The sequence below is a fragment of the Nicotiana tomentosiformis genome, chromosome 7, assembly GCF_000390325.3.
Source record: "Nicotiana tomentosiformis chromosome 7, ASM39032v3, whole genome shotgun sequence".
In the NCBI taxonomy this organism is placed as follows: domain Eukaryota; kingdom Viridiplantae; phylum Streptophyta; class Magnoliopsida; order Solanales; family Solanaceae; genus Nicotiana; species Nicotiana tomentosiformis.
In genome coordinates this window covers 112,534,358-112,553,972 of record NC_090818.1, presented here as the reverse complement: position 1 = coordinate 112,553,972, position 19,615 = coordinate 112,534,358, and the positions used below count along the sequence as shown (strand labels likewise).

The window sequence follows — 19,615 nt, the reverse complement described above, 5'->3', positions numbered from 1 at the left end:
ACACTTATTTTAGAACAAAATAAAAAGGTTAAAATATTATTTATTATAAACCGCAACGAGTAAAAGGTGTCTTTGGATTTTTTTTAATCTAAAAAATATCACTTATACTAGTACTTTCTCCGTCACAATGTGATCGTGATCTTTTAATATGCATTTAAATATATTAAATTATTAATTATTATGAAATAATAATTTTTTATATAATTTTTAAATATATAGTAAATTTTAGTTTAAAAAGTTTAAAAAATTTATGTCATAAAAAATCTGACTCTCCGATCTGAACTGTGCCATTAGAGGAGGAAGTAAGAAAATAAGAATTATAGTAACCCAATATTCCTTCTGTTCACAACTCTCTAACTCGAAACTTGTCTTTATTAATTATCTTCTTCAACAATCCACTCTTTATATGTTGTACCAGATTGGTTTCTACCTTATTCTCAGTTTATAACATCAGAAGGTAAGGAATCTCTTTTTGCTTGCTCTAATTAACTCTCTCTCTGTGTGTGTGTGTGTGTGCGTGTGTGTGATTAGGGTGGGAAAATGTTGAAGTTGATAACAGGTAGACTAGGGCCAAGTGGGTTTGGATCAGCTTCAACTGCTGAACAGGTTACTGATGGCATTGACGGCTCCAATCTCACCGCCATTGTTACAGGTTACTTTCATATTTAGTCTCATTCATATATACTTAGATACTTGATAGATTGCGGATCCTGGATTCGAAGTTTATGGGTTACTGCAATAACTTTAAGTAAATTTACAATTATAACTGAGTTCACAATCAAATATTTATTGATATTTAGTGAACTATTTTAAGGGGAAAATGACATTATATAGCCGCTCTCAAAACAATAGCCGAAAAATGTATATTTTTTTTGTATATTTTATGTATATATACATTCTGTATGTTATATACAAAAAGTATACAAATTTTATATACTTTTTCGGCTACCGAATGTAAATAATTTTTGGCGCGGGCTAAAATGATAATACCCCTTTTTTAACACATGTACACTGTCCAGACAAAAGTTACTGGGTACATGTGTGTACCCTGTAGATCCGCCTCTGTGATAGACTGATAAATCTACTACCAGATGACTTTTGAGTTATACAAATAATATAAGGATTTAAGTTAGCTGCAGTTCTACAGATTTTTAACTCTATTTTTGAAATCTTAACCTCTTATAGTATGTTTGTTACTTCCTCTGTCCAAAATCTCAATTTATGTGATGCAGTTCGAATTTCGAGAGTCAAACCTCTTAATTTTGATCACGAATTAGGACATATAATCTTTAAATTTTTTGAAATAAAATTTACATAATTGAAAACTACATAAAAAATACTATGAGTCACAATAATAAGCAATTTGAGAGCAATTGCTCAAGGAATTATAGACAGCATGATTTAAATCACTGTGAGCTTTGGATGGTGATGAACAGACAGCTTTTGAGTTTAAGCAATTTGAGAGCAACTGAATTTTAAAAGTCTCTCTTCATTGCTTTTTCTATTTGTAGTTCAGTCTTCACTCTTGATTCTACTAGCCGTTGCTGATCTTTAATTTTTTTCTTCATCTACAGTTTTCTTGCCTTGTTTGGTAGTATCTTGATTCTGTATTTGTCGGCTTCTACAACACTGATATAATGATTCTTTTTGCTTCTAAATTCTAGGCTCTGCGTCCAATATTACACCATTTATTCCAAGAATATTTTTGGCTTTGAATTCTCTCCTTGAATCAGTGTAGAGTCATAATCTTTTTAACTGCACCTTGAGTCGATCCCCTTAGTATCTTAGATCAAGTCCTTGGAACCCTCTCAGCATCTTCTTAGTAAAGGACAGTATACTTTGTAGCATATCATTTCGTAAGATAGGATTTGAATTTAATCATATTTCTAGCACATGGCTTGGCTCAATTCAATCCTGTAAAATTGAATACACACCGTTATTAAAATTTAATTCTCAAATTTTGTTATCATCAAAACTATAGATGAGTTGTTGAACCCTTGGGCTAACATGTCCGGCATGGGTGAAGAGATTAAACGATTATCCCCTCAGGTCAAGTTTCTCAATAATCACCTCATGAGCTGGTTTTGTGTGGTTGAGTTACGTCAAAGATCAATTTTCTTTAGAATGTTTTGTAATTTTCAAGTAAACGTTTTCATGGGTTGAGAGGATGAGCAATTATCTCCTTATATGATCTTGGCAATCTTTACCTCCTGATATGAAAGTTGGCAATCCTCACTTCATGTGCTAATGTTTGGTGTTGAGTTAGGCTCATGGTGTACTTTATTTACAGTTTATGGTAATTTTCCAATCAACTTTGTCATGATAGCGCATTGCGACTACAGGAGGTGCAAGCGGCATCGGTTTGGAGACAGCAAGAGTTTTAGCTTTGAGGAATGTCCATGTCATTATTGCAGCAAGAAATATGGAGGCTGCAAATGAAGCAAAGCAGCAAATTCTGAAGGACAATAATGCTGCTCGCGTCGATGTTGAGAAACTTGACCTGAGCTCAATTAGAACAGTGAAGGCATTTGCTGATAAATTAAAAGCACTTAACCTTCCTCTCAATATCTTAATGTAATTGCTCTCTTTCTCCAATGTGCTTTTCGATAGAGTTTTACTAGAACAATATGTTTACCTAATGAGAATTTGCAAATTAGAAACAATGCAGGTATTATGTTCTGTCCATTTCAGCTTTCAGAAGATGGCATAGAGACGCAATTCGCCACAAATCATATAGGTATATATTACAATGTGTAACTTGAAATACACATTTTGGCTGAATTATTTACCTTATCATTTAATACTCATTTTGAAAGAAACCACTCTCTCGACGCAGCTGATCTAGTTCGCAAATCTCTATTTCTTGGTTTTCAGGTCACTTCTACTTGACTAACCTTCTTATAGACAAAATGAAGGAAACATCAAAAGCTACTGGTATTCAGGGTAGGATTGTGAACCTGTCATCAATACTTCATCAGTACCCCTATAAAGAAGGAATACAATTTCACAAAATCAGTGACAAGAGCAGGTATACTACATTACCCTATCAACCTTTTGTCCACTTCAGGACAGTGAACTAAAACTATCGCTTTAGTTTACTTCCAACCGTTTTTTCTTGAACCAGTTATCAAGAAAGACTAGCATATGGGCAATCCAAGTTAGCCAACCTATTGCATTCCAATGAACTTTCTCGTCGCTTGCAGGTAACTCAATAAACTTGTTTATTACTGCAAGCTATCCATATGAGGAGCAACTGATATAATATCAAAACTAGATGTCTCTCTTAGCATAGGCAAATCCAAGATTTAGAGTCAACAGGTTCAAAATGGAGGTAATCTAGTATATATTTACATTTTAAAAATCTTTTTACATATGTATTAGTGATTTGAACTAAAAGTATTGCGGTTCAGTTGAACTCGCTGAATTGCTCTAGATCGGCCTCTGCTGTTAGTCTGGTTTTGGTTCTTGGCCACATGGGCTCATCAAACCAATGGCTTAACAACCTATCATCCTTGGCATATTTCCTGGTGGCTAGGTTGTCCATCACAGAGAAAAGATGTACAAGTTTGCGTTTGGAGATGTTGTGTCACAACCTTAAGTTGTTGGATTGTGTGAATCCTCTATCTTAAAAGTATAAACAGTTAGAGCTCAGACACTCGTAATATGTTATATCAATCTTCAACATGTCACTTCACATGCTAGTGGTCGAGCACGTGGAAATTCTCTGACAATAGGTCGTGTAAGAATCGCATTCAGAATATTCGCGTACTTTAATATCATGTTGAATTGAGCAAATCTTCTAATATACATGTTTAAAATGTTGATTGGACACTTTTATTTATTGATATTGGTCTTAAACAAAATTAATGTATTTACTGTATAAGAGAGTTTGCACCTATTCATATTCCTTGTATTTAAGAGATTAAGTGAATAACTAATGAAAAATCTTTACCTGAATTTGCAGCTAGATATACACTCAGAATACTTTAAAAAAGTGTAATATTGTCCTCAAATGCAGGAAGAGGGAGCAAATATAACTGTCAACTCAGTGCATCCAGGTTTAATAATGACAAACCTCATGAGACATTCTGGTCTTTCAATGAGTATGTATTCTATATTAACCTCTACAAAAGATTGCCTCTACTACACTCATTTTTCAGGAATTTTACTTGTATTTTCTTTGACAGGAATCTTTAGGGCTTTCACTTGTTTCATGTGGAAGAATGTCCCTCAGGTAAATAAATTAATTCCTGGAAAGGATTTTAACCTTTCTGAAAATGCGTTGTCACAAAAAGTTAACCGCATTACTGAGTTTAAAGCTTTATAACTCTTAACACATCATCAGAACAACTATAACTAAAGGAATAGAATGCACCTATTAGCTGAATAACGACATCTGCTAATTTTTGTCTTTTTAACTAAATTATCCCAAAGTTTCCCTGTAGAACTATATTACAAATATGCAGAGGATTATACTATAGGCAATTTGGTATTAACTAATCAAGAAATTCTGTTAATGGCTTCCCAACAATGCCCTTGTACCTTAATCAGAAATTAAAGAAGCGCCTATATTCTGAATAGGTTCAAAAGTCAGTGTTTTGCCTCTGTGGTCTTCTATTCGAGTATTTTAAAGGATTAACTCTTCTGGCAACGAGATTGCTAGGTTAAATAAGTTTAATTTTAGTACACTGTCTAACCAACTCTATTGATCATGAGATGATAAACTAGGAAATAGGGGCAATGACCTACTATAAGGCACTGATTGTGTAAAGAATTTGCACTATTAGCGTATATGAGTTAAATCTACGTTAAATTTGTTTGGACACCTATGTGGACCTTTAATTCCAGGTAAAATGAATTGTTCTCCAACAAAATAAGGCATTACGATATCATATCTTTATGTAATAAAGTTAAGGTTCAATATGAATGAACTATCTGGGCAATCATACTTCAATAATTATGTAAACTGTCATTAGATTTTTGAAGAAGAAAATACATACTGGGATTGACAATGATTCTATTTGACAGGGAGCAGCTACGACATGCTATGTTGCCCTCCATCCAAGTCTAAAAGGCGTCACTGGAAAGTATTTCGTTGACTGCAATGAGCATGAGCCAAGCAAGCTAGCACAAGACGAAGCTTTAGCTCGAAACCTTTGGGATGTCAGTAACAACTTGATCAATGCAGCTTTAAAGAGTTGATAAGTTGATAATTCCTGAGAGAGCCTGGAAAGAAATGTTATTTCCTTCATATTTAGTGAAACTGTTATTAGAAGTTTGTTTGAGTTAGCTTTTCTAGTTTTGTTTAAAGTCTAAATGAAGTGCTTTTTGCTTTTCTCTTGGTTATCAGCTACTGTAAATGACTCTGCAATGTCTATTGTGTTCAAATTTTACAGTAGGCAAATTCAAATACTGATTAACCTATATCACAATTAACAATAGACTTCATTAACAAAAGATTTTGTAGACCAAGATATCCTAGTGAGATGTGATTTATTTTCATATTTTTTGCAACTCCTGGGTGATTGACTGATTCCTATGTTTGTCGAGTAAAATATCATTAAGAAAATAATTTGTATTTTCACATAATGTAGTTAAATTATTCCTTCTATGTAATTTGGCAGGAAGAGGAATGTACCGTGAGAGAAGCAAGGAGGTCAACCTCATTCAAATATACAACATGGATCCAATGTTGCATGTTTATCATGCTTTGAAACGAGTAGTTGATAGAGTTTTCACGTTTTTACAAAATCATATTTTGGCCTTTAATTCTCGTGATTGTTGCGTCGCAATGATTCAAAAGTCGTTTCAAATATGCATCTCACCAAAGATTGTTGCCACTGTTTTCACAAATTGATCATGAGAACCAATGGATGAGATGAGTAAACAAAAGTCTCAATTAATTGTATCAATAGGTAGGAAGCTACTCTTTTTATCATTGGAATTCTTTTTTTCTTGTCACTATTCGAAAATAACATACACCGGTTTATGGATCTAATTACAATGTCAAACATTATGCTTAGGGCTCCTTCAATACAAAATTGCGATAATTAATCCCAAAAATAAATTTGAGATGAACTTTAAAATCGCGATATAACTAATCCCGAGATTATAGTGTATTTTTATCCCTGTGGAATAACAATCCCAAGATAACTAATCCCGGGATATTAATCCTAGAATAACTTGTTTCCCAACCAAACGACACCTTAGAAGTAATTTAGGTAGTCTTTATTAGCTTAAGAGAGAATCGGTGGAAACATATAGAAATCTTAACACAGATACGACATGCTAAGTGTGCAAGCCTATTTCCTTCTAAAAAATGTTGAGAGTCTACTCCATTTTTCCATTTACTAACGAACTTCTGGAGTCTCAGGACCCTACTAGTAAATTACTTCCATCTCATACAAAACTCAGCATGCCCTAGCTCCATCAATGGTTGACAAAGTACATACCCATTAGAACTTGCAATATTACACAGCCGATATGAATAAGCACTTGAATTTTCCTTAATACATTGATAACTTCACAATAATTTGGTGGAGTTCGACAACCAAAAACAACAGATAATACTCCTCACAAGAAGCATCAAGTTCCTCCGACTTGTCTCTTCCATGAATCCTCAACAATCAATTCATCGACTCCCCAATCTTCATAACTAATACAACACCAAAAAAAGATAATTAAACTTAAGTAGGAAGAGGATGAGGCAATAAATGGGAAAGAAATAAAAACAGATGCTTAAAGACAAAGGAAGTCTTGCCTTCCATCAGGCAGGTAACGGCGAATTGTGAATGGTATCTTTCTCTCTCGGAGCTCCTTCATTGCAATCTTTTAACATAAATGAACATTAACGAAAAAGACATCAGGCAATCTAGAAACTTCACCAAACAAACAGTGTGTGCATAAGTCTGAACTATGAAGGAAGATTAAAAAAGAGGCTCACCTCAAGTGGATCAGTTTCCCCCTCCAACTCAACCATCACAGGAGCATTCATGCTGCTCAAGGAAAAAAGAACTCACCAAATTATAAAAGATTGCATTTGGCTTCACAAGTTTTCAAACTTTAAAATACGAACTTGGGAATAATGCAAAGCTGGGAAAAAACAAAAGGACCTGATCTGGAGTGCACGAGTGCCCAGGATTCTAGCACGTTCATATTTTGTCATATACTTCGACGTCTTCCGAGGTCGCTCCACAGGCTCTTGCTCTGTTTTCTCCTCACCTTCACCCAACAGGGGGTCTGGTATGTCCTCATTGTTGCCATTATCTTCTTCAATCTCTGCTCCTTCCTGTCGGTTATTCCAAATAATGCAATATGCTTCATTAAGCACAAATGAAAAAAAATTACATACCCATAATAATGAATACAAGGAGGAGAAATCATCTTACATCAGGCTCAGGTTCTATTGGCTCGTCCACGTATCTGCACAAATGTAGACAGATAAATGCCTAATAGGTAAAATACCCAATGACCTTTACCAGAATCCAACGTAATTCATCTTCACAACCACCAAATCAGAAAACAAAAAACAAATACACCAGTAACAAATGGTTTAACCACAAAAATAGCTGTCCTCGCTGGACTTACAAAAAGGTCAATGCCCTATCAATGCATATGGTAGGGATCTTTCCCGGGAAAAGCTAGAACATGAACAGTAGAAATCTCCACGGCTTGTGTTAGCATGCACTATATATAGCAATATTCATGCAGAAGGATTGCTGCATTTTTATTTTTTATTTTTGGAAATATCAATTGTATAAATTCTTTCAAAATATTTCCATTGTATTAATACAAAGCATTTCTGGAGCAAAATAGGACAATTCTGTGAACACCATGACCTTAACCTCCAGCACTGCTGGTTGTCCATCCCATTACCATTCATGTGAAAGTCCTCTAGAATGCAGCTAGTTAAGCGACTTTATGCATACATTTTTTCAAAATCATTGATCGACAAAATAGTATATTACCTTAAATGAACTAATCAGCTAAATTTCAAAATAATCTCAAACCGGCACAAATGATCCATTAAAAGCAGCAATCCAGAATAAGTTACACTCAGTGGTACTGTCGTAGAGCCGTTACAGGGGAGCCTCCGTCTACCTAATTCTATAAGGGTATCCTGCCACCTTATCCAACAACATCCTTTTAAGAATAGACTCTCCGAACAATACACAGATACTAGTCATTAAATAGTGTGAATCGCCTCATCTAAAAGCTTAAACTTTAGAGGTGACACTTCTATTTGTTTTGTTTTTTTATCTGGCCATGCATGAGAAAATATTTTTCTTGATGTCTCACAATTAAGACTCAAAGCGAAGACTTCTTTCAGCTCTTGTGTGAACCGCCTCATCTAAAAGTTAAATTCTGAAAGCCAAATCACCTTAAAGCTTAAGCAGTTAACAAAGGGGGGGCACCTTTATTTGTTTACTTTAATTCTGCGCCATGCGAAATCAAGAAGATGAGAGAAAGAAAAAAACAAGACTACAGGTTCTCGAATGCTTATAAGAACTTTACAATATCAACTAGGACCAAAATGGCTATATCCATTTGTGCCAATTTCAGCTGAACAGACCTCAATATAGACTTCAAGACCTACCCAAAAGAATGGCAATGTAAAATTCAAAGTAAAGAACTTTAAAATCCTAAAACGTTAAAACCCAAATTCATAACCCCTAAAACAAGTTAAACCACCCCTACGATAAAACCCAAATATTAAACAAACCACCAGACAAACCCTAAAAGGTTAAGGCACGAAATTATAAGCACTAAACCCTAAAAGAGGTTAATATCCACTGGAAATCAGCTAAATATACCAAAAAGGAACTGAAAAAACAGAGATAGTCAAATAGCAAGCGATTAAATCGTATTACGCACAATAAGCCAAATAAGCATAAAATTTGCTCAGTAAAGTAAAAGGAAGAAAAGGGGCACTAACCCTCCGTCCATATCATAGTCATCGTCCGCCATTGTTGTGTCCGCCTCACAGCTCTCTGTCAATTGCTGTCTCACTTGTGTATATTTGCGAGGGGAAAAGGAGGCGTCCTCCTTTTGTGAATTTGTGAGAGTTGAACCCAAAATCAAACTCTAAATATATACTACGGCCCATTTGGAGGCTTTTATATTTATCTCAAATGGTCCCTTAAGTTTGAGATATGTATGTTTTATGTCTTCATTATATCTCAAACGCACATGCTTTGAGCATACGAAAGTTGAGCACTTTTGGTTCAATCGACTGTATTCAAAACGTACCGTAGCTTTTGAGCAACGGTAAAATTGTCTCTGTGTGATATATAGGTCATGAGTTCAAGCCGTGAAATTAGCTACTAATATTTACATTAAAGTAGATTGTATACATCACACCCCCTTGAAGTGCAGCCCTTTCCCATACCTTGTGTGAACGCGGTATGCCAGTTTCGTGCACCGGGCTACCGACTGTATTCAAAAGGTCCATTTAAACTAAAGAAATTTGGGCAAAATAGATCAGGAACCCCCTGAATTTGACGATTTTTATTCAGTGCATACCTAAATTTTACATTGGCTTTATTACGCTTTGAACTTGATAATTTGATACCATCGACCCACCAAGACATTAATGTGACAAAAAGCATGAATACCCTCTCTTTTAGGCTCGTGAAAGGAAAGAAAAAAAAAAGAATCATCTTTCAAGTGAGGTACTTTTTAACTATTAAGTGTCACATTATGACATAATAATTTACTTATTTCATCTGTATGCCTCTTTGTTTTATTTTCATATAGATTACATATTTTGTCCCAATTGTATCTTTTTGTCCTCTTAGATATAATGACTATTTGTTTCAACTGTTTATTCACTTTTGAGCTAAATCTGCAAATTTTAGTTTAAATTCTATTATTTTAGCCAAATAAAAAGAAGGTTTAGCCAAAGTAATAGAGTTCAAACAATATATTTTCTAGAAAAAGAAAAAAATGTGCGTTTCTTTCTTTCATGCAGCGTTTGGTTGAAGTTTCATAATATTTAGCCAAAAATAATTAACCAAAATAATGGAGTTTTAATTCTATTTTTTTTATTTCTTCTTTAGATACAATAATTATTTAATTTATTTTACCTATGAATTTCTTTTTTAGCTAAACATATAAAAATAACTTAATTAGAATATTATTATCTTTAGCCAAATAAAAAATTTATTTTCAAAATAATATTGTTTCAAATTTTTTTATATATATGGCCCGAGAAAAATGGTCCAAATAATTGGTGGACTTAAAAAGATTTTTAAAAAGATTTTATTTTAAAACATGCCATGTGGACATAAAAATTCATGTGACAGTGTGTGTGCCACAATTTCATGGGTTGTTAGCATCCTAGGAGGTCGAGACTATCAAATTGCTAAGTTCAATAGAATAATTAGGCCAACAAAAAATTCAGGAGAGTACTAAATAAAAGGCGCTAAGTTCAAGGGTCATGATCTATTCTTGTGACTAAAAATAATTTAGAGATCTTCTTTTCCAATTTCATCTTTTTCTCTAATGTCAGTACTAATCATACAAAAGCAGAAAAGTTCGACACGAGAATTATTGCAAAGTTGAAATACGAAAATAAATTTCATTAAATTAAATTGAGCAAGAATACCTGGATCGCAATTGTTATTTTGTTGGGAAAGGTCAAACATATTTTAAATTTTTTTTAATTTAAAATAATTTATTTAAGAGTTCAGTCAGCTGAATTAAAAAGTGTAAAAATGTATGAACTTGAATGATCACATGTCTTGAATGTAATTTTAAAAAAAGGACGAACCCAAAGCTTGATTCAGTACTTGCAAATATTTGTTAGCATTTTTTTTTTGGCATTAGCATTTTCAATTTCCTATTTGTTACTGATAATTTTTCCTCGTTAATAATTTATTAAAATAATAACTTCACAAATCTCCCTTGAGATTTTAGTTTTTAATATATATCTTCCCAATAATTTAAGAGTATTATATAAATATCCTATTTCTTCCACTAATTTAATAGATTTTTAGCTTTAAAAAAAAGTTGTAAAGATCTCCTAACATTCTATAAGCATAAAAATGAGCGCCTACATGGTTGACAATTGAAAATTCATTATGAAGTAGTTAACTAGTAAGGTATCAGAGCGTAGTTGAAAGTTAAATGTTTGAGAATTGTCTAAATTATGATTAGTATTATTGGATCACCCAACTTAATCCTAATCAAATAATAGCTTAAAGAGTAAACTTGAACTTGGAGAAATTACAAAATAAATGAAAATGATTAAGAGCCATGACATTTATTCCATGCTCGAAGAAATTCAACCAGTCACTTTGACCTATCTAGTTCAAGGTGTATGTGATTTCATGAACTTTAGCTTTATCTATATTGTAGAAATAGTAGAAATAAAATGTAACAGCTCAAAGTCTACTAGTAATACTATTCGCTTTGGATTTAAATTCACACAACTTTACAATATGTCATTAAAATTTAAGACTTATTTCTTTATATACCCAACATTTCTTCTATGTTTACTGTGTAATTTGCCTAGAATTAATGTTATATTATCGTGTGATTCACCTAGAATGTTACACGACTAAAGAAAATTTGGTATTCCAAGATTAGGAAAGAACATACATCCGCAATAAATAAAGAAGCTCTATATTTATCAATTTCAAGGAATTTGTTATGAAAATAATTATATTGTGGATGTCCATTTATTACTCCGTTATAGATAATTTTCTTGAAGAAGATTATCCGTTTGGTGTTCTACTGAAGTTTATCGACAAGCAGCTGATGTAGGCAGGTTGCAAGCAACTCAATGAAATGATTTGCAGTAGTTTCTTATTAAACATGCAGGTTGCAAGCAGCTCATGCAGACAGTTTACAAGCAGCTCAAGAAAAGCCTCGCAGCTACTTCCTAAAAAGCCTTGCAGCTGCTTCCTGAAAAATCTCGCAGCTGCTTCTTTTCTTCTATAAATAGAGGAGTTTTCAGTTCATTATGTACATATGTTTGAAGTTGAATAATATATCAGTTTCTCTCTATACTTGTCTTTACTTTACAGTCTTTATTTTATAACACATTATCAACACGAGACTTATTTGCATAGGGAAAAAGCAAATATTTTTATATTTTCTAGTCATATAAGTTTGATTGAAGGCTCCGAAAGAGCTGCTATACTTTTGTCTAAGAGAGCAAAACTTATTATAGACAATACATTATTTTCCTCCAAGTCCCGAAGAAACTTGTTGAGTTTTATAGATATCCACCGGAATAGGTATTATATTGAGACGATAGATGAAATGAATGTGGAATATCTTTATATTACAAAGAATGTTTCTGGCCAGAAGTGTATTGTAGAAAAGTTACCAACTTTATCTTTTGGCTTATACTATTCAAAGAAGAGTACAGTTGAAGCACATTCTATCGTAAACTAGAAGTTTACTGATTCAAATACTTTTGTGCTTTGGCATAGCCGCTTGGGCCATCCTAGATCAATAATGATAATACGAATTATTGAAAATTCGAGTGGGCATCCATTAAAGAACCTGAAGATTCTTACAAATGATGAATTTTCTTGTGATGCTTGTTATCAAGGCAAAATGATCACAAGACTATCACCAATGAAGCTTGACATTGAATCCCCTACCTTTTTAGAGCGTATACATGGGTATATATGTGGACCTATTCAACCACCAAGTGGGTTGTTTAGATATTTTATGGTCCTAATAGATGCATCTTCAAGATGGTCTCATGTGTGCCTACTATCATCTCGCAACCTGGCGCTTGCAAAGCTATTAACCCAAATAATTCGATTAAGGGCACAATTCTCAGATTATCCTATAAGGGCTATTCGCCTTGATAATGCTGGATAATTCTCATCTCAAGATTTTGATGATTATTGTATATCAGTTGGGATAAAAATTGAACATCATGTAGCTTATGTTCATACTCAAAATGGCCTTGCAAAATCATTTATTAAACACTTGCAATTGATAGTGAGGCCACTACTTATGAAAATAAAATTTCTCACTACTGTTTGGGGCCATGCTATATTGCATGCAATATTACTTATTCGTATCAGACCGGCACATTATAAAAAATATTCTCTGTCACAATTAGTTTTTGGTCATGAACCAAATATTGCTCATCTACAAATTTTTTGATGTGTTGTATATGTGCCAGTAGCACCACCACAGCGCAGTAAGATGGCCCCCAGAGAAGGTTAGGAATATATGTTGGGTTTGAATCACCCTCTATTATTCGCTATCTTGAACTACTGACGGGAGATTTATTTACTGCTCGATTTGCAGATTGTCGATTTGATAAAATAAATTTTTCACAATTAGGGGGAGAGAAAAAGAAAATCAAAAGAGAAATTGTGTGGAAAGTTTCATCATTATCTCATTTTGATCCACGTACTCCTATATGCAATCAGGAGGTCCAGAAAATCATCCATTTACAGAATATAGCAAATCAAATGCCAGACGCATTTACTGATTTGAAAAGAATAACTAAGTCACATATCCCTGCAGAGAATGTATCTGTCCGAATTGATGTCCCAGCAGGACCATCTACTAGCATGCGAGCTAGTGAACCTAAAGCACGCTTGAAGCATGGTAGGCCTTTGGGTTCTAAGGATCGAAATCCTCGAAAAAGAAAATCGATAAATGATCAAAATGATACTATGAAGGGATCTCCTGAAGAGACCCAATATCTGATTAGTTCTGAGATTCCTGAAGAAATCAATGAACTCGAGGCTCAAGTGAGCGAGGAACTTTTAATAAGTTCTACTGGTGATGGGATTAATATAGATCGATATGAAATAGTGGTGAATAATATTTTTGCATATAATGTTGTACTTAACATTATGCGAGATAGTGATGACTTTTCACCCCGACCTGTAGAAGAATGTCGACAAAGATCTGCTTGGCCAAAATGGCAAGAGGCAATTCAATTAGAATTGAATGCACTTGCTAAAAGAGAGGTCTTTGGACCAGTAGTCCAAACACCTGCTGGTATAAAATCAGTTGGTTATAAATGGATTTTTGTGCGAAAAAAGAATGATAAAAATGAAATTGAAAGATACAAAACTCGCCTTGTCGCACAAGGATTCTCACAACGACCTGGAGTCGATTTTGATGAAACATATTCACCTATTATGGATGCCATAACATTTCTATATCTCATAAGTTTAGCACTACATAAAAGGCTTGAAATACATCTAATGGATGTAGGTACAACTTAACTGTACGGTTCACTTGATAATGAAATTTATATGAAAATCCCTGAAGGATTTAAAATGCCTGAAGCAAATTCAAAATCTCGAGAAATGTATTCAATCAGATTACAAAGATCATCGCCTTAGTGAATATTTGCTGAAAGAGGATTACATAAATGATGTTATTTATCCATATATTTGTATAAAGAAAATGGCATCAGAATTTGTTATACTTGCTGTTTATGTTGATGACTTAAATCTTGTTGGAACTCGAGAAGAGCTCCAAAAGGCAATTGAATATCTTAAGAAAGAATTTGAGATGAAAGATCTTGGAAAGACAAAACTTTGTCATGGTCTGCAAATTGAACATTTAGCAGACGAAATCTTTATCCATCAATCTGCCTATATAGAAAGAGTCTTAAAACGTTTTTACATGGACAAAGCGCATCCATTGAGTATACCAATGATTGTTTGATCACTTGAAGTGAATAAGGACCCGTTCCGACCACCAGAAGAGGATGAAGAACTCTTTGGTCCTGAAACACCCTATCTCACTACAATTGGTGTATTTATTTATCTTGCTAATGCTACAAGTAGGGGTATTCAAACCAAACCGAAAAATCGCACCAAATCGAAAAATCAAACCAAACCGATTAGAAAACCCAACTAGGTTTGGTTTGACTTGGTTTTGTATTGAGTAAAAAAATCTGAACCAAACCGACATATAAATATATAATTTATATATATATTTTTAAGACTTGATATTGAATTTTCTTTAAAGAATGTAAAAATATTTGGGATTCTCTTATATGTTAACTTTGAAAGCGTACATTAACGAAAAATTATTGTTAGACGACTATAAAAATAACTATCATGTGTTACTAAAAAAATTCTTCCAATTAGATCATTTTAATAGATCATTTGTTTGTCAATTTTTTTCAATATTTACTAAAAATATATTCACTTATCAAAACTTTATCTATAACTTTAACAAAGTAAGATTCGAATAATATTCATGTAACAAAAAAAAAACTGAAAACCTAACAAAATCGAACCAATCCAAACTGATATAGTTGGTTTGGTTTGGTTTTGATAAAAACTGAACCAACCCGGTCCGCGTACACCCCTAGTTACGAGGCCTGACATAGCATTTTCTGTTAATTTACTAGCAAGATATAGCTCTTCTCATACATAGAGATATTAGAATGAGATTAAGCATATTTTGCAATATTTAAAGGGAACTCTTGATATGAGTTTATTTTATGCTAACAAAGGTAGTGCAGATCTTGTTGGTTATGCAGATGCATGTTATTTATCTGATCCCAATAAAGCTCGATCTAAAATTGAGTACGTGTTTACATGTGGAGGTATTGTAATATCATGACGCTCCACAAATCAATCTATTGTTGCTACTTCTTCAAATCGTGCTGAGATAATAGCTATTCATGAAGCAAGTAGGGAATGCATAGGTTGAGATCAGTGATTCATTTTATTCAAGAAAAATATGGTTTGGAATGATAAAAGATCCACAATTTTATACGAAGACAATGTTGCATGCATAGCGTAATTAAAGAGAGTATTTATAAAAGGAGATAGAATGAAACACATTTTACCAAAATTATTCTACATACATGATCTTCAGAAAATGGTGACATCGATATGCAACAAATCCGTTCAAGTGACAATTCAACAGATTTGTTCATAATCTTTGCCAACTTCAACTTTTGAGAATATGGTATACAAGATTGGAATGCGGAAACTCAAATATTTGAAACAAGGTTTTCATCCGGAAGAGTAAAATACGCGATGTATTCTTTTGCCCTTACTAAGATTTTTCCCATGGATTTTTCTTGTAAGGTTTTTAATGAGACAGCTAGAAATGCGTATTACTAAATATGTGTACTCTTTTTCCTTCACTAGTATTTTTTCCACTAAATTTTTCCTAGTAAGGTTTTAACGAGGCACGATATCTTTTAATGAACATCCAAGGGGGAGTATTATAAAAATAATTATATTATGGATGTCTATTTATTACTCCGCTATAGATAATCTTCCTGAAGAAGATTATCCGTTTGGTGCTCTATTGAAGTTTATCTACCAACAACTAATGCAGGCAGGTTGCGAGCAACTCAATGAAATGATTTGCAGCGATTTTGAGGTTGCAAGCAGCTCATGCAGACAACTTACAATGTAGCTCAAGAAAAGCCTCGTAGCTGCTTCCTAAAAAGCCTTGCAGCTGCTTCCTGAAAAGCCTTGCAGCTGCTTCCTGAAAAGTCTTGCAACTGCTTCCTTTCTTCTATAAATAGATGAGTTTTCAGTTCATTATGTACTCTCTCCGTTCACTTTTACTTGTCCAGTATTCTAAAAATAGATTTTCACTTTTACTTGTCACTTTTAGCATATCAAGAGAAGACAATTTTTTTTCCCTGTTATACCCACAATATTATTTACTCATTTCAAATTATTTTCTCAAATCCATTAAAAATATGCATCAATTAATATGGGTGTCATGGTAAATTATGCACTTCATTTATTATTTCTTAAGGGGTATGCAAAGTCAATAGTGGACAAGTAAAAGTGAACGGATGGAGTACATAAGTTTGAAGTTGAATAATATATCAACTTATCTCTATACTTGTCTTTACTCTACGGTCTTTATTTTATAACAGAATTTAAATTGTTATAGCGGCACCAAGTTATACATCACATCTTTTAGACTTTTAAAGCAACATTAACAAATTGAGCAGCCTAACTTTGTGTTGCCTTTATAAATAGAATATCTTTCTAATACGATACAGTTATTGTAAACATTATGGCCTAATTACGTTTTAAGTAACGCCGTAATTGTATAAATATATTTTTCATCGTAATACCAAAAATATTAAAATATAATTTTTATGAAACTCAATTTTCATTAAAGACAGAGTATATTTATTTCAAGAAGCAACTCGCATGACTATGATCAACCTGCAATGGGTAAAAGTAACAAATTAATGATGTAAACATGAACTTATCATGCATGAAAATGTCGAGACTCAACACAAATCTTCAGGGCGGAGATAGCACGCAGGATACGGGCTCGGTCGAACCCATTAGTTTCAGTTCAAATCACATATTTGTTTTAAAAAATTCATGTATAAATTATTTATTTAGTATCCAGTAACTTAAACAAACTAAAATTACGAATCCATAAACTTCAAATTCTGGCTCTACTCTACTATGCAAATCTTTACTCATCCGCAAACATAAATCACTACACCAACAAGAAAAAGCTTCTTCTTCCAAAGAAATTAGAGACTGAATATTATTCCAAGAATCAACAATAAAATGTGAAGAAATCTCCAACCCATACACAAAAGTACAAAACTAACAAAAGTGAAAAAAAAAACTGATTAATTTTTGGAATAATCATGGTATTCGAGTCGGTTTGCGCGTAACTAATTTCACGGGATACCTGCTACCTCCTACCAACACAAGTCTCGGGTTTAAAGATCAAAATTGATTATTTTCACCATCAACCTCCCACAAAGCCAAAGCTTTAACTACATAAGCCGAGACAGCCACAATAGTAGCAGCAAAAATAGGAGGAACAAGCAAATCCATTTTAGACCTCTGAAAAACCTCAGTAGGGAAACAAAAAACCTCTAATGGAAGATCCAATGGAATTCTCACAGATCCTCTATCATGACAAGCCTGAGAGAAGGAAGACGACGGCGTTATCGCCGAAACGAAGGCTAATTCCGGCGAAAAAGAAGCCACTGCTACTATTATTGTTAAAAGGGTTGTCCATGTTGCAGCATAGAATAACAATGGTAGCCTCAATGAGAGCCTTTGATAAATTGAGTTCAAGAAAATGAAGCTCATGTTTTACTAGAAAAAAATTGTGTTTGGAACATAACAAGAATATGAATATAATGGGGTTACATGTTTATTGGTCAAACATAAGTATAATAAGGATGTTGGTTGTTATGGAAAAGATGGACCTAATCTTAACTACTTTCATAATGTAGCATACAACATGGTTTCAAGTAATTTAGTTGTTAGAGTTTAGCTTATATGTTTTGACCGTGTAAAAGAATTTTGCACTATAAATCACCTAAAAAGTAACTACATATAAATGTTCGTAAAAAGTGATATTAATAACCTGAAAAAATTAGGTTGATCACTAGGGGGATGCAACTTTCGAGTTATATGTAAAAATATTAAAATTACAAAAATAATAGATATAAACCCATAATTTTTAAAATATAATGGGTTCAATGTTAGAAACTGCTTTTACTGATCATCTATTACAATATAATAAAATATATACTGATAGTGTAAAATTTTATTACAGTATATAAGTTAAATTGTAATTATAATGGATAGATAATTTGTTGACTAACTCCTCCATATAAAAAGATGAAGCTAATCTTTTGGTAGTTTGGTGAGATAGAAAAGGGGTTGCAACTAAAAGGAACGGTTATTTTGGTAGACAACGCGGACGTGGCACTATTATTATTAGAGATTTTGGTATGGGGTTGGTGAGAAAAATATGATATTTTAGCATAAATATTCGGAGGATTCGTTTTAAGTGCTCAACATGATAATACACTTTGACTACCTTAAATTTAGGTGCTAATATTTTATGTTGGACACTTGACCTTCAATTTTAGGTGTTTGTATTTTTCAATTTTAGGTTGATGAATACATAATACTAATTGTATCCATTACTTTTTACAGACAATGAAGATGATGAACTTAATAAAATATTTTTCTAAAATTGTTAACTATAAATAGTTTGAACCAGTTAGTGCACCCATTCTCATCTCTGAATAGACTTTGCCCAAAAAATATTCTCTTTTTTGTTACACGAAAAAAGATGAAAATAATGAAATAAAGATAATGGAGATAATGAGATGATTATGATAATGACAATGATAAGGATAATGATAACCATAATCTTAATCATGATAACTATGATAATAATAGTACTGCCATTAACCCAATGTAACAAAAACATAAAAACAGGTGGCGAATCATGAGTTAAGACTTAAGAGTAACCTATTCGAACTTATCTTTTTCCATGTCTTATGTTCCTTAGGCTATCATAGTTTGAAATGGAAAAATATTTACACTTAGACTAGATGTTTATTGGCAAAAGGCAGCTCGGTACACAAAATATCCGCATTCACACAAGATTTGGGGGAAGGATCGCATCCTAAAGGGTGTAATGTAGGCAGTCACCCCGATGCGCAAGCATAGTGACTAATTCCATTGTTCGAACCCGTGATCTATAGGTTACACAGAGATAACTTTACCGTTGCTTCAAGTCTCCCTTTCAACTTGATGTTATAGCCCGACTTGACAAAAACAATTTCAACTTTTGGTTGCTAGCACTCTAGCTATAGAAACTAGAAAGTCACGAACCATAAGCATTCAAAATTCAA

General features: G+C 33.2%; 3 protein-coding genes across 6 annotated transcripts; 1 reads left to right on the top strand and 2 right to left on the bottom strand.

The window, feature by feature from the left end:
* Positions 1 to 272: 272 nt before the first annotated feature.
* Positions 273 to 5,472, top strand: LOC104112087 (short-chain dehydrogenase TIC 32 B, chloroplastic-like). 4 transcript variants are annotated; one of them, XM_009621919.4, is made up of 9 exons: positions 273 to 457; positions 550 to 652; positions 2,327 to 2,574; positions 2,658 to 2,737; positions 2,875 to 3,028; positions 3,125 to 3,203; positions 4,019 to 4,103; positions 4,188 to 4,234; positions 5,029 to 5,472. In XM_009621919.4, exons 2-9 carry the CDS (start codon positions 614 to 616, stop codon positions 5,200 to 5,202), a joined length of 906 nt encoding a protein of 301 aa, XP_009620214.1. In that variant the 5' UTR covers positions 273 to 457; positions 550 to 613; the 3' UTR covers positions 5,203 to 5,472. The 4 variants fall into 4 exon arrangements, with proteins under 4 accessions (XP_009620214.1, XP_070037942.1, XP_009620212.1 ...); XM_070181841.1 differs by having other exon boundaries at positions 275 to 457; positions 2,343 to 2,574; XM_009621917.4 differs by having other exon boundaries at positions 395 to 652; positions 2,343 to 2,574.
* A 961-nt stretch (positions 5,473 to 6,433) lies between these two features.
* LOC104112086 (DNA-directed RNA polymerases II and V subunit 6B-like) lies at positions 6,434 to 9,093 on the bottom strand. The gene is made up of 6 exons (XM_009621916.4): positions 8,936 to 9,093; positions 7,389 to 7,422; positions 7,113 to 7,288; positions 6,944 to 6,995; positions 6,761 to 6,828; positions 6,434 to 6,655 (listed from the first exon to the last, which is right to left on the bottom strand). The coding sequence occupies exons 1-6, from the start codon at positions 8,965 to 8,967 to the stop codon at positions 6,586 to 6,588; spliced, it is 432 nt and encodes a 143-aa protein (XP_009620211.1). The 5' UTR covers positions 8,968 to 9,093; the 3' UTR covers positions 6,434 to 6,585.
* An 8,288-nt stretch (positions 9,094 to 17,381) lies between these two features.
* LOC104112085 (uncharacterized) lies at positions 17,382 to 18,185 on the bottom strand. Its single transcript, XM_009621915.4, has one exon. The coding sequence runs from the start codon at positions 18,048 to 18,050 to the stop codon at positions 17,679 to 17,681; it is 372 nt and encodes a 123-aa protein (XP_009620210.1). The 5' UTR covers positions 18,051 to 18,185; the 3' UTR covers positions 17,382 to 17,678.
* Between the last annotated feature and the right edge of the window lie 1,430 nt (positions 18,186 to 19,615).

Coding starts and splice junctions, on each gene's coding strand:
- LOC104112086 (XM_009621916.4), bottom strand. CDS start 8,967: ATGGCGGACGATGACTATGATATGGACGGAGG. Junction 7,423..8,935: donor GACTATGATATGGACGGAGG/GTTAGTGCCCCT, acceptor ACATTTGTGCAG/ATACGTGGACGAGCCAATAG. Junction 7,289..7,388: donor CAATAGAACCTGAGCCTGAT/GTAAGATGATTT, acceptor AATAACCGACAG/GAAGGAGCAGAGATTGAAGA.
- LOC104112087 (XM_009621917.4), top strand. CDS start 541: ATGTTGAAGTTGATAACAGGTAGACTAGGGCCAAGTGGGTTTGGATCA. Junction 3,029..3,124: donor AAAATCAGTGACAAGAGCAG/GTATACTACATT, acceptor TTCTTGAACCAG/TTATCAAGAAAGACTAGCAT. Junction 3,204..4,018: donor AACTTTCTCGTCGCTTGCAG/GTAACTCAATAA, acceptor CCTCAAATGCAG/GAAGAGGGAGCAAATATAAC.
- LOC104112085 (XM_009621915.4), bottom strand. CDS start 18,050: ATGAGCTTCATTTTCTTGAACTCAATTTATCAAAGGCTCTCATTGAGG.